Consider the following 12565-nt stretch of genomic DNA (forward strand, 5'->3'; position numbering starts at 1 on the left):
GAATTGTTTATTACCCTTACCCTGTGCCTTGTATCTCTGGGAACCAAAAAAGAAGCCATTCATTCTGCCTGGGGTTGGGAAAGCTTCATAATCACTATCTTTAAAGAGCTGAAACAGTGTTTCCCATACTTAACTCCTGAACTTCAGGTACTACATCCATGGACCTAGTGGGTACAGTCTAATTAGAAAGCAATGCATTAAAGTGCAGCACAGGCAGCAAAAGCTCCATTCACCAGTACTCCCTACCTCATGCAATGTGCTCTGACATCATCTATTCTATTTAATTTAAAAAAATGTAAAAATTATTAGTACAGTAAATTGGTTTATAAGCTCCATCAAGGTCATAACTCCTAATTTGAGAATTACTGCATTAAATTTTCTCTAAAGTTTCCACTAAACTAACATTTAAATTTTCAATTAATGCCATGTTCCAAGATATAAAATGACAGAGTGTGAAGAAATAGAATTGCCTTCAGGGGTTCAGGGGATAGTCACTTTTTTATAAAGAGATCAGTGTTCCTGTTAGCCCTGATCAATATAAACAAAAACAGCATATGTATGTAAATAATGTTAAATTTTTGCATAAAAATATTTGTTATGAATGGTCTTTGCAACAAAATAGTTTCTTTTCTAATTCTTCAAACAGTATGTACTAGCTATTAGTCTTCATCAAATATTAACTGTAGGTCTGAGGAATCAAGGAAAACTCAGACTGTGAAGAATATCACCAAGTTTCTTATAACAAAACTTTCCATTTCATGCAGATAACCATTTTTCAAAAAATCAGTCTCCATCTGGCTCTTCAGCAAAACTCAAGTCTTTAATGAACAAAGTTTGAACTGAGATAATATTCAAACTAAAAGTCTTGGGGCAGGTCCTGTGGCCGAGTGGTTAAGTTCAAGCACTCTGCTTTGGCGGCCCAGGGTTTCGCCTGTTCGAATCCTCGGTGCAGACGTGGCACCACTCACCAAGCCATGCTGAGGCAGCATCCCACATGCCACAACTAGAAGTACCTACAACTAAAAATACACAACTATATACTGGGGGGTTTTGGGAGAAAAAGGAAAAAAAAAAGTCTTGAAAAAATTCCACAAGGTTTTGCAAAAATTATCTGTCATTATTTTCCTGAATCTTTTTCCATGGACACACAAAATGTGACAAGGATCTCCCTGCCATTATTTCTCCATACTCTTTCTCTCCCCGTGTCACTACACAAACTTGATTTACCTAAGAAGCCCATAGTTCTGGGATCAAGGCAACAGCTTCTAGCTGTAATATTAGCCCCAAATCTGAAATGTGGAGGATGACATAGCTTATTCAGAGACTCATTATAAAAGGGTGGAACATCTTTAAAGGGACATAGCCAATAATTCAAAAGAATGTCACTTGCCTATGTATCTTACTTGAACAACTATCAAATGTAATGTAGTTACCCTTGGACATGGTGACATTCTAGTAGAATTATGTCCCTAGTAGAGTACTTTGATGGTATTCAATCCTTTAAAGTATTTAGACTATGTGAAAATTAATTAATGTAATCCATCAAATCAACAATGTAAAGAAAAATCACATGATCATATCAATAGATGCAGAGAAAGCATTTGACAAAACCAAGCACTCGTTCATGATAAAAACTCTCAGTAAACAGGAATAGAGGAAAACTTCCTCAATTTGATAAAGAATATTTACAAAAAATCTAGAACTAACATCTACTTAGTAGTGAAAAACTACAAGCTTTCCCACTAAGATCAGGAATAAGGCAAGTATGTCCCTTCTCCACTCCTTTTTCTTTTTTTTTTAAAGATTTTATTTTTCCTTTGTCTCCCAAAGCCCCCTGGTACAAAGTTGTGTATTTTTAGTTGCGCGTTCTCCTAGTTGTGGCATGTGGGATGCTGCCTCAGCATGGCTTGGTGAGCAGCACCATGTCTGCACCCAGGATTCCAACTGCTGAAACCCTGGGCTGCTGAAGCAGAGCATGCAAACTTAACCACTTGTCCACAGGGCCGGCCCCATCCACTCCTTTTCAACATTGTACTGGAAGTTGTAGCTAATGCAATAAGACAAGAAAAAGAAATAAGAGGAATACTGATTGGGAAAGAAGAAATAAAATTGTCTTTGTTTGCAGAATGAGATTGTTTATGTAGAAAATCCAAAATAATCAACAACAACAACAAAATCCTCCTGGAACTAATAAGCAATTATAGCAGGGTTGCAGGACACAAAGTTAATGTATAAAAGTCAATCATTTTCTTATATGCCAGCATTTAAAGAGTGGAATTTGAAATTAAAAACCAAACCACTTACATTAGCACCCCCCAAAAATAAAACACTGAAGTATAAATCTAAGATGTACAATATCTATGTGAGGAAAATTACAGAACTCTGATGAGAAAAATCAAAGAAGAACTAAATAAATGGAGAGATATTCTATATTTATGGTTTGGAAGACTCAGTATTGTCAAGATGTCAGTTCTTTTCAAATTGATCTATTGCTCAATGCTATTTCATTCAAAATCCCAGCAAGTTAGTTTGTGGATATCAACAAAGTGATTCTGAAGTTTATATAAGGAGGCAAAAGATCCAGAATAGCCAACACCATATTGAAGAAGAACTAAGTCAGATGACCGACACTACCCAACTTCAAGATTTACTATAAAGCTACAGTAATCAAGACAATGTGGTATTGGTGAAAGCATAGACAAATAGATCAACAGAACAGACTAGAGAACCCAGAAATAAACCTGCATAAGTATAGTCAACTGATCTTTGACACAGGAGCAAAAACAGTATTATGGAGAACAGATACTTTTTTCAACAAATGGTGCTGGAAAAACTGTACATCTAAATGCAAAAAATGAATCTAGACACAGAATTTACACCCTTCACAAAAAATTAACTCAAAATGGATCTCAAACCTAAATGCAAAAATGAAAAACTATAAAACTTGTAGAAGATAAGATAGGAGAAAAATGTAGATGATCTTGGTAAGGCGATCATTTTTTAGATACAATACCAAAAAGAGGATTCATGAAAGCAAGAACTGAAAACTAGACTTCACTAAAATTAAAAATTTATGCTCTGTGAAAGATACTGCCAAGAGAGTGAGCAGATAAGCCACAAACTGGGAGAAAATATTTGCAAAAGACACATCTGATAAAGCGCTGTTACCCAAAATATAGAAAGAACTCTTAAAACTCAACAATAAGAAAACAAACAACCTGATTAATAAATAGGCCAAAGACCTTAACAGACAATTCTCAAAAGAAGATATACAGGTGACAAATAAGCACATAAAAAGATGCTCCATATTACATTTCATGAGGGTAACGCAAATCACAACAATAGTGAGATACCACTACATACCTATCAGAATGGCACAAATCCAGAACACCGACAACACCAAATGCTGGTGAGGATGTGGAGCAACAGGAACTCCCATTCATTGCTATTTGGAATGCCAAATGGTACAGCCAATTGGGAAGACAGTTGGGCAATTTTTTACAAAACAAAACTTACTATTACTGGATGATCCAGTGAGTGCCCTCCTCGGCATTTACCCAAAGGAGTTGAAAACTTATGTCTGCACAAAAACCTGCACATGGATGTTAATGGAAGCTTTATTCATAATTGTCAAAATTTGAAAGCAACCAAGATGTCCTTCACTAGGTGAATTGATAAATAAATGGTGGTACATCCAAACAATGAAATATTATTTAGAACCAGAAAGAAATGAACTATAAGCCATGAAATAACATGGAGGAAACTTAAATAAGTATTACTAAGTAAAAGAAGTCAGTCTGAAAAGGCTACATACTACATGACTCCAACTATATGATATTATAGAAAAGGCAAAACGTTGAAGACAATAAAAAGATCAGTGGTTGCCACGGGTTAGGAGTGAGGGAAGGATGACTACGCAGAGCACAGAGGATTTTCAGGGCAGTGAAACTGCTCAGTATGATACTATAATGGCGGATACATGTCATTATACATTTGTCCAAACCCATAAAGTGTACAATACTAAGAGTGAACCCTAATGTGAACTACGGACTTTCAGTAATAATGACATGTCAATGTAGGTTCATCAACTGAAACCAACGTACCACTCTGGTATGGGATATTGATAATGGGGGAGACTATGCATGTGTGGGGGCCAGCGGTATATGGGAAATCTCTCTGCCTTTCTTTCAATTTTTCTGTGAACCTAAAACTGCTCTAAAAAAGTAAAGTCTTCACATAAATTTTTAAAATTAGATTATGTAACCTAAAGGGTACTTTACTGTTTTTGAGACTTCCACACAATAAATGGGAAGTGAAGGTGCTTTGTTCTGGACTTCTTTTGAATTATCTGTTATATCCATTAGATTTTAGCTTAATATTTCTAAGTAAGTTGCTATGGACTGAATTGTGTTCCCACAAAATTAAAATGTAGAAGCTCCAAGTCCCAACATGACTGTATTTGGAGATAGGGCCTGTGAGGGAGTGATAAAGGTTAAATGATGTCATAAAGGTGGGGTCCTAAAAGACACTAGAATTTTTTCTCTGTCGACATGCACACACCGAGGAAAGGCCACGTGAGGACACAGTAAGAAGGCGGCCACCTGCAACCCAAGCAGAGAGCTCTCCCCAGACACTAACCCTGCTACCACCTTGATCTTTGACTTTCCAGTTTCAAGAAATGTGAGAAAATACATTTTGGTTGTTTAAGCCACCTGGGGTGTGATATATTGTTAAGGTAGCCTGTAAGATTAATACATGGGTCAATATAATTTTAATTGGAGGAACTACATAGAATACTTCTTGTTAAGTTCTCTTCCATGTAAATGTGCCAATGTGACGCAGTGGATGATATACAGAACTTGTAAACAAAGGCTATAAGTTCAATCCTCAGCTATACCTCTCATTAGTTACAGGATCTGAAGCTCCCTGAGCTAGTTTTCTTATTGGAAAAGTTAGATAATAACACATTCCTTTCTAGGTTATTATAAGGATTAAATCACATGACCTTTGTTCATTTCTTGGATCATTCATTTATTCATTCATTATCTAACAAATATCCATTCCTAAGGATGAAAAAACTCATGTGTATGCTATATTATTTTTCAATTGTCAATCATCATCCTGGGCTTCAATTTTTGGTTCCTCAATGAAATAAAATATTATATGATGGCAAAAAAATTCTAGACAGAAAATATATAATCATAAATACAGACAATATAATAAACGAATATACATATAAATTTATACCTACTCATATCTATAAAATCTTACCTCTTTGCTTTCTTCCAGATCCGACTCACTGCTGAAGTCCTCTGTGTTTAAATTTTCAAAGTCAGACTCTCCTACAGCAATTGGTACAGTCACAGTAAGACTGGGATTGTTTATGAATGACATGTAATCACTTTCGTCAATAATGTATTTTTCAACACTGCTGCCAGTTCCTATCCCACTCGTGGTTCCATTGACATCTTTAAGATAGTCAAGATCTTTTCCAATTTCCGCTGTATGATTGGACATACAATTGTCTTTCTTGTTGTTTAGGTCATCAAGTGGTTTAATTTCATCTAAAATCTTTTGTTTTCTAACAAAGGATTGTTGAATAAATTCATATATTTTTCTCTTCACATAAGCTATTCCCTTGTGCATCCTGTCCACAGCAATTTGGAGATTATTCATTTCATTATCATCATCAGTGGCTGCAAGGTTGTCTGCACTAAATGAGCTCAGAAGCAAGGCCAGAAAGAGGTTCAGGACCTTAAAAACAATACAAACATGATTACAATTTCACTCCAACGTAAAGAAGAGCAGAGTGAGATCACTTATTCCTCTAAGTGTGGAGGAAATTATAAGTTCTAACAATCAGATGAGAAAGAAACACCATAGCATAGAGATTAGAATTTGGGCCATCTGAATTTATGATCTGGCTCCATAGATATTTCACTATACATCCTTGGACAAAGACATGATTTCTGTTAGTCTTAAATTCTCCCACTTATAAAATGAAGAAGTTGCATGAGCTGACCTAAGGTTTAGCTAAATCGTATGACTACAAGAAAATAGATTGATTTATGTACTATAAAATTGTATGATTATGAGAAAACAATTTGATACATGTACTATACAGGAGTTTCAAGCTTAAAAATTATTATTGTTTGCAATTATTCATTCAAATACATTCTATAGCTTTTTTTGATAAGCAGAGATATTGAATTGCATATTAATTAGAAAGTAACCATAAGACCTAGAATGAGAATTAAGGGCTTAACATGGGCATTGACATGTGTTTTCTTAACCTATTGCATTTCTCATACCCCCCTGTTGACTAATTAGGGAACTATTGATAAATAATCCCTAATATTTCCATGAGACTGGCACATTAATATATACCCATCAGAATATATTATATACCTCTATACTATAAAGAGGAATTAATGTTCCAAACTTAAGAGAGAGAAGAATTGATTAGTTACTTCATTTAGATAATCTCAGGCATCACTAGCCAACCCCTGTTTTGACTGAGGGTCACTAGAGAATTGACTAACACAGGTTGGCTAATGCATCTGCCATATAACATAGAGTGATTGAATGCTATATGCCAATAGGGGGCAAGGAAATGGTAAAATTACCGTGAACACTTAAAGGCAGCACTTTTTAGTTCTATACTGGCAGGTAAGGTTGGGCTTTCTCTAAATTTTTTTTTCAGACTTCTCTCTCCCTTGTCTCTGAACTCGTAAAATGATCCCAGTGTATCCTTCTAGGCCTGTCTTCAAGATGATACTCTATTGGAATTCACATAACAAATGTGATGAAATGATTGACAAAGTGGAGTTGAGTATAAAACTGTAGGGTCACTACTACATTGCTGTGTTGTCAAAGTGAAACTATAAGTATATCCAAGTTAAGAGATTTTTAAAATTAACGATCATCATTTTTGTTTTGTATAAAATGGTCACCACTATATTATGCTCTTAATCTGTTTCTGAAATAAGTATCTTAAATGGGTACATACCACCAGATTTCCAATGACCATGACCATCATGAAGACAGTAAGGCACATGGCTTGACCAGCAACCTCCATACAGTCCCACATGGTCTCTATCCACTCGCCACACAGCACGCGGAACACAATTAGGAAGGAGTGGAAAAAGTCATTCATGTGCCAGCGTGGGAGCTGACAGTCGCTGGCGATCTTGCAGACACAATCTTTGTAGCTTTTACCAAAGAGCTGCATGCCAACCACGGCAAAAATGAAGACGATGATGGCCAACACCAAAGTTAGATTTCCCAGAGCCCCCACTGAATTGCCAATGATCTTTATTAGCATATTTAATGTTGGCCAAGATTTTGCCAACTTGAAAACTCGGAGCTGGAAAATAAAAAATTAATATATATTATTATGATTTTTAAAAGCATTACACATATTGGGGTTTACCAAGAAATGATGATTAAAATAGAATCTCTTACAACATCTGCCATGAACTCGAACCCTCTCAGGCTCATGGCTAATTTTTGGACCCCTTAGGAAGAATTTGATTCTCCTATATTTTAACCATGTAGACCATTTTCCCCTGAAAGTGAATTTTTTTTTTTTTTTGAGGAAGATTAGCCCTGAGCTAACATCTGCTGCCAATCCTCCTCTTTTTGCTGAGGAAGATTGGCCCTGAGCTAACATCCGTGCCCAACTTCCTCTACTTTATATGTGGGACGCCTGCCACAGTATGCCTGCTGAGTGGTGCCATGTCTGCGCCCGGGATCTGAACCGGCGAACCCCGGGCCACCAAAGCAGAACGTGCGAACTTAACCGCTGTGCCACCGGGCTGTCCTCTCCCACCCCACCGTGAAAGTGAATTTTTAATGATTACTTGGAGCCCAACCATCCTTAATTTGTTTTGTGAAGATGAGCCTAAGGCACAACAGTCCTGACACTAACATTAACATCTGAATCACAATGATCTCCACTGAAAGATATTCATTTGTTAATAGCATGCAAAGTAACATCATATGGAGCCCTACTATGAGTGAAGCAAAGTGTTTATTATTCACTAGTGCTCCTTTGGGGCATTGATATAACTAGATGTGCCTGCATTGAAAAACTTGGAGTATTTCTCCTGACTTCACAATTCTTTCACTGATTTGCAAGGACATATATGTGAATCAACAGGCAATTCTACAGATTTCTCTCCTCTGATTTTGTGAGGGAGCATATTTTCCAGAGGTAGAATTAGGAAGAGTTTCTGCATGCACATCGTGCATCTGATTGTCATCCAACACTATAAAGGACTGTTTATATTTTCAAGTTACTGTTAAAATGTGATCCCACAACTAGAGGGATGTGCAGCTAAGATACACAACTGTGTACGGGGTTGGGGGAGGTGGTTTGGGGAGATAAAGCAGAAAAAAAAAAGATTGGCAACAGTTGTTAGCCCAGGTGCCAATCTTTAAAAAAAATAAAATAAAATAAAATAAATAAAATGTGATACATCTTCATAAAAATATTTCCTTAGACCCAGAAATATTAACTGTAGTCATCTCTAGAAAAAATAAGTCAGAATGGCGACTCAGTAATATAGTAACTTTACAGGACTTTGCCCTTTGGAATAAAGGTTTTTCTAAATGGGAATTTCTAAGTGGGAATAATTTTTTCCACTTAGGGACAGTTTTTGACAATGCAAATGTTACAAAAACTTAAAATGTTAATGGTTGTGTGGTGAAACCTATGACAGTACTAAGTAAGAACTCTGATTGTTGGAAAGATTTTTGTTTGTGTTGCTGTTTTGTTTTGTTTTTTACCAATCGGAATGAACGAAGAACCGATAATCCTTCCACATTGGCGAGGCCAAGTTCTACCAGGCTAAGCGTCACAATAAAACCATCAAAGATATTCCAGCCTTCTTGGAAATAATAGTAGGGATCCATGGCAATAATTTTCAGAAACATTTCTGCTGTAAAGATCCCAGTGAAAACCTAAGATCAAAACAAAATTACTCTAATTCCATCAGATAATTATAAAGTAGAATGACATAATGTTTGCTTTTAGAACAAAATGTTAATGCTACTTTCCCCAGGATAATCTATTACTAGCTTACACTTGTATAGTAATTTATAATTGATGAAAGCGTCTCATATACATTATTTCATTTTATCCTAACAGAAGTTTATTAACTGGCTAATGCAGGTATTATAATTATTACTTCACCGATAAGGAAACAGGTCTTCAGATGGGTGCAATGACTTGTCCAATATCACACAACTAGAAAATGGCAAAACTAGGATTTGAGTGCAAATCTATTTTTAACCAGTGTGCTTTCCACTACATTAAACTGCCTTTTCCTTGAGCCTTTATACAGCACAAGTACTGACAAGATTTTGCCCATCAACAGTTTTATTTATCTACAAGCTTATTCCTATTTCCCTCAAATCAGATAGAATTATTATACATGTTTACCTATTATTATAATACATGTATTACTATTGTCAATTTGTTATGCACATGAAAAAATAAATTTATTTCCATAGTGTAAATACTAAAATTTAAAAAATATAAATACTACAAGATGTTTTACATACTTTGCTTTTTACCATCAAAAATCCTAAACCTTAAAACAAATATTATGGAAAATGCATACATTACTTTAGAGACTTCTTTCTTTCAGCAAAAAAAAGCTAATATTCCTAAGTTGAGTTAACTGACAAACACTTTAATAATTTATGTTTTTTAAGTACAGAAGAGAAAAAACTAAGTGGCACCCTTCATCGAAAATGGCCTTGTTAATCACATAATACACAAAATGTACTGGAGGTTTTCAATATTTTATGATTTTGATATAGAATAGATGGATGAAGCAATATGTATCCTACCTAGATCCCAGAAGTGGAAAAGCTGGAGACATTTTTGAGTTGTTAAATTATTGCTTATAATGATGATGACTAAGCAAGGAAAAAGATGTACAGTTTTATTTTAGCCTTCTACAGGTAGGGAAACTGTGATAATATCATTTTAAAAAGTGTTCCCTTAAACTATGAACTGCACCTGGAAAAGGTATAAACATCAATATGGACTTTTCAAGTAGGACTGGAGGCCTATGCCTATTACTCTCCTTCTCAGATTTTGCTCTCGTGTTAAGGGCCATTATTTTTGGCAAAAAGTATGGTGTAGCCAGCTAGATATAATTCCCATCTTTTGGGAGCCAGGATGCAGGAAGGGTGGTGGCAAGACTGAGATAAGTGACTAAATGTAAACAGTTTCTCAAACAGAAAATTTGAAGACTGAACACATTTACCTTCCAGTATGCTTACCAAGTTTCCTACTGTAAGCACATTATTGAAATGTTCTGTCATTGGATAGTGCTCCATGGCCATGAAAAGAGTATTTAAGACAATACAGATGGTGATGGCCAGGTCCACAAATGGGTCCATCACAACCAAGTTGACAATATGTTTCACTTTTAACCAATATGGCGAACAGTCCCAGATTAAGAATATGTTAGAAAATTTATACCAACAGGGAGGGCATTTCTGTCTGGATTCTTCAAGCTCTGGATTAAAAAAAAAAAGAACCACCAAAAGATATGTTTTATGCACACATATATTTATTTATTTCAGATCCACTGGCCTTCTTTTTGATAATCAACCCATTTCCATTTCCTACAGAGTCAACCACTTTTGTACTTGAAAAAAAAGTATAGAATTTACTCTTTAGACTTGCAAAGATGTTTCTCCAGACATACATATAGAGCAGAAGTAGCAATGTGCATTGATAATGTGGCGTAGCACTTAGCCTTAAATTAAGTGAATGGTCTTTTAAATGAAGTCTCAACAGGAATAGGGGTTGTGGTACTGTAGATGCTGTGTGTATTCCTATGTTAATGTCTGGCTAAGCTGTCATCCTCAGGCTATAAGAAATAGGGTGGGGTTCAATGTGAACCAAGAATCACCTTTTTACTTTGTTTTTATTTTGCAAAAATGGCCTCCTACACCCCTCCAACCTTGAGAAAATTTAGGATGATGTCCTAAACTAAGTGGAACAGAAGAGAGGGTCACCATGACCAACAGGATTAAAAACCCCTAACAGAAATGCTTTATTCTGCATTTTTAAGGCATTGCCATACAGAGGAAAACATTCTTCAGAGCTCCAGTATCATTGAGTTTAAGTAACTTTTTTAAAGTTTCTGGAATATATGAGTAGGTCTAACGAATAACTCTTAAATAAGACCTGTTATATTCTCTTTAGAATGTACTGTTTCCAACTCACAAATGAGATATGTGTTTCAAATGAGTCAATATAAGCTTAGTGAAAATAATTGAAATGGAAATGGAATTTGTTACAAACCTTCTACTGTATTTGTTAAAATGCTGGCTATGCTCATTGCTCTCTGCCTCTGGGAAGGATCTTCTAGAAAGTCCATGGAAACATGGAAAGAACTTGATCTTCTCTTTCTCATTTCAGTTTCAGTGGTTGTTCCCTGTAAAGAAAATGCTAATGCATTAAATGATTAACTTGAGCAATGTGATAAGCAAACAACCAAAGGTGATACAGTGAATTTCATGAAACACATGCACCATGCACTTTCATATTTAATTGGTGATGGCAGATATTGCTGACTTATTGTATCATTAACCTGGAATGTCCAAACTGTTAACCATTTAGTCATACAGCAAAAACAGCTTTTTTACCCTCTGATTTCATAATTTTATGAGACATAATGCAATTTTGATATAGTGGATAGATCTCTTGAGTTATCCCTAATTCTGAACTAACAGCAAAAAACTAATAACCTGAAAATTTATATAAATGATCAAGGCATTTTATTTTGAGAAGGTAGCCATTTATTTTTAAAGATATACGAATGATTACAACACACATAGCTGCCATCTCATTTGCTGGACACAAGACATACACGTTCATTTGACAACAAAAACTGTATGTTAAAAAAAAAAGGCACACATGCTGCATGGACAACAGTTTCATCCAGGGTACCAAAGCAATAAGTCATCTAGTGCTGACTTAGTCATGCCTCATCATGCTGATATATTTCCAAGTGAGTTAATGTCTAAAAAGAGGCAGTATGTGTTAGGAAATTCCTCATCTGCATATATATTCACAAACACATGATATACCTTTGTACACAGACAAGTCTTTGATCTGTCTGCATTAATAATTTACTTGTGTCTCTTCATTTAGATTAGTTTTGAGACCTATATCAGCATTTTTTTCAGTGAAACACATAAGAGTACTAGAAATTTTAAGGTAAAAATGAAGCTATCTAAGCACAGTGTTCTCGAAAATCTTCTAAACTAAAGCAGAGCTCTATTGAAGGATTGGTTAGAAAGATTTATTATACACCCTTTACACTTAAACATAGGAATCATTCATTTACTTTTATATCAGAGTTTTACAAGATGTCTTGCTATCTAAGTTCAGCATGGGTATATAGCAAATCCTCCAACTGGAGGCAGTAATTTATTATTGTGTCTAATTGATCCTTAGCATGTTTCATAAGTAAATGCATTCAGGTGTTATGCAAAAGAGTGTTGAGGCTTTAAGTTTTAGTTGGTTAGTCTATTA

The 12565-nt window shown here is 35.4% G+C and overlaps 1 protein-coding gene across 1 annotated transcript in view; it reads right to left on the reverse strand.

Annotated features, from left to right (window-relative positions):
- SCN1A (sodium voltage-gated channel alpha subunit 1) overlaps window positions 1–12565 on the reverse strand; it is a 79626-nt gene that overhangs the window by 41019 nt on the left and 26042 nt on the right. Inside the window, exons 12-16 of the mRNA XM_046658913.1 lie at window positions 11330–11462; window positions 10297–10535; window positions 8791–8964; window positions 7010–7366; window positions 5272–5754 (exon numbers count right to left, since the gene is read on the reverse strand). Coding sequence (XP_046514869.1) covers window positions 5272–5754; window positions 7010–7366; window positions 8791–8964; window positions 10297–10535; window positions 11330–11462 — 1386 coding nt within the window. The remainder of the gene's footprint in view (window positions 1–5271; window positions 5755–7009; window positions 7367–8790; window positions 8965–10296; window positions 10536–11329; window positions 11463–12565) is intronic.

Source organism: Equus quagga, chromosome 4, assembly GCF_021613505.1.
Source record: "Equus quagga isolate Etosha38 chromosome 4, UCLA_HA_Equagga_1.0, whole genome shotgun sequence".
In the NCBI taxonomy this organism is placed as follows: Eukaryota; Metazoa; Chordata; class Mammalia; order Perissodactyla; family Equidae; genus Equus; species Equus quagga.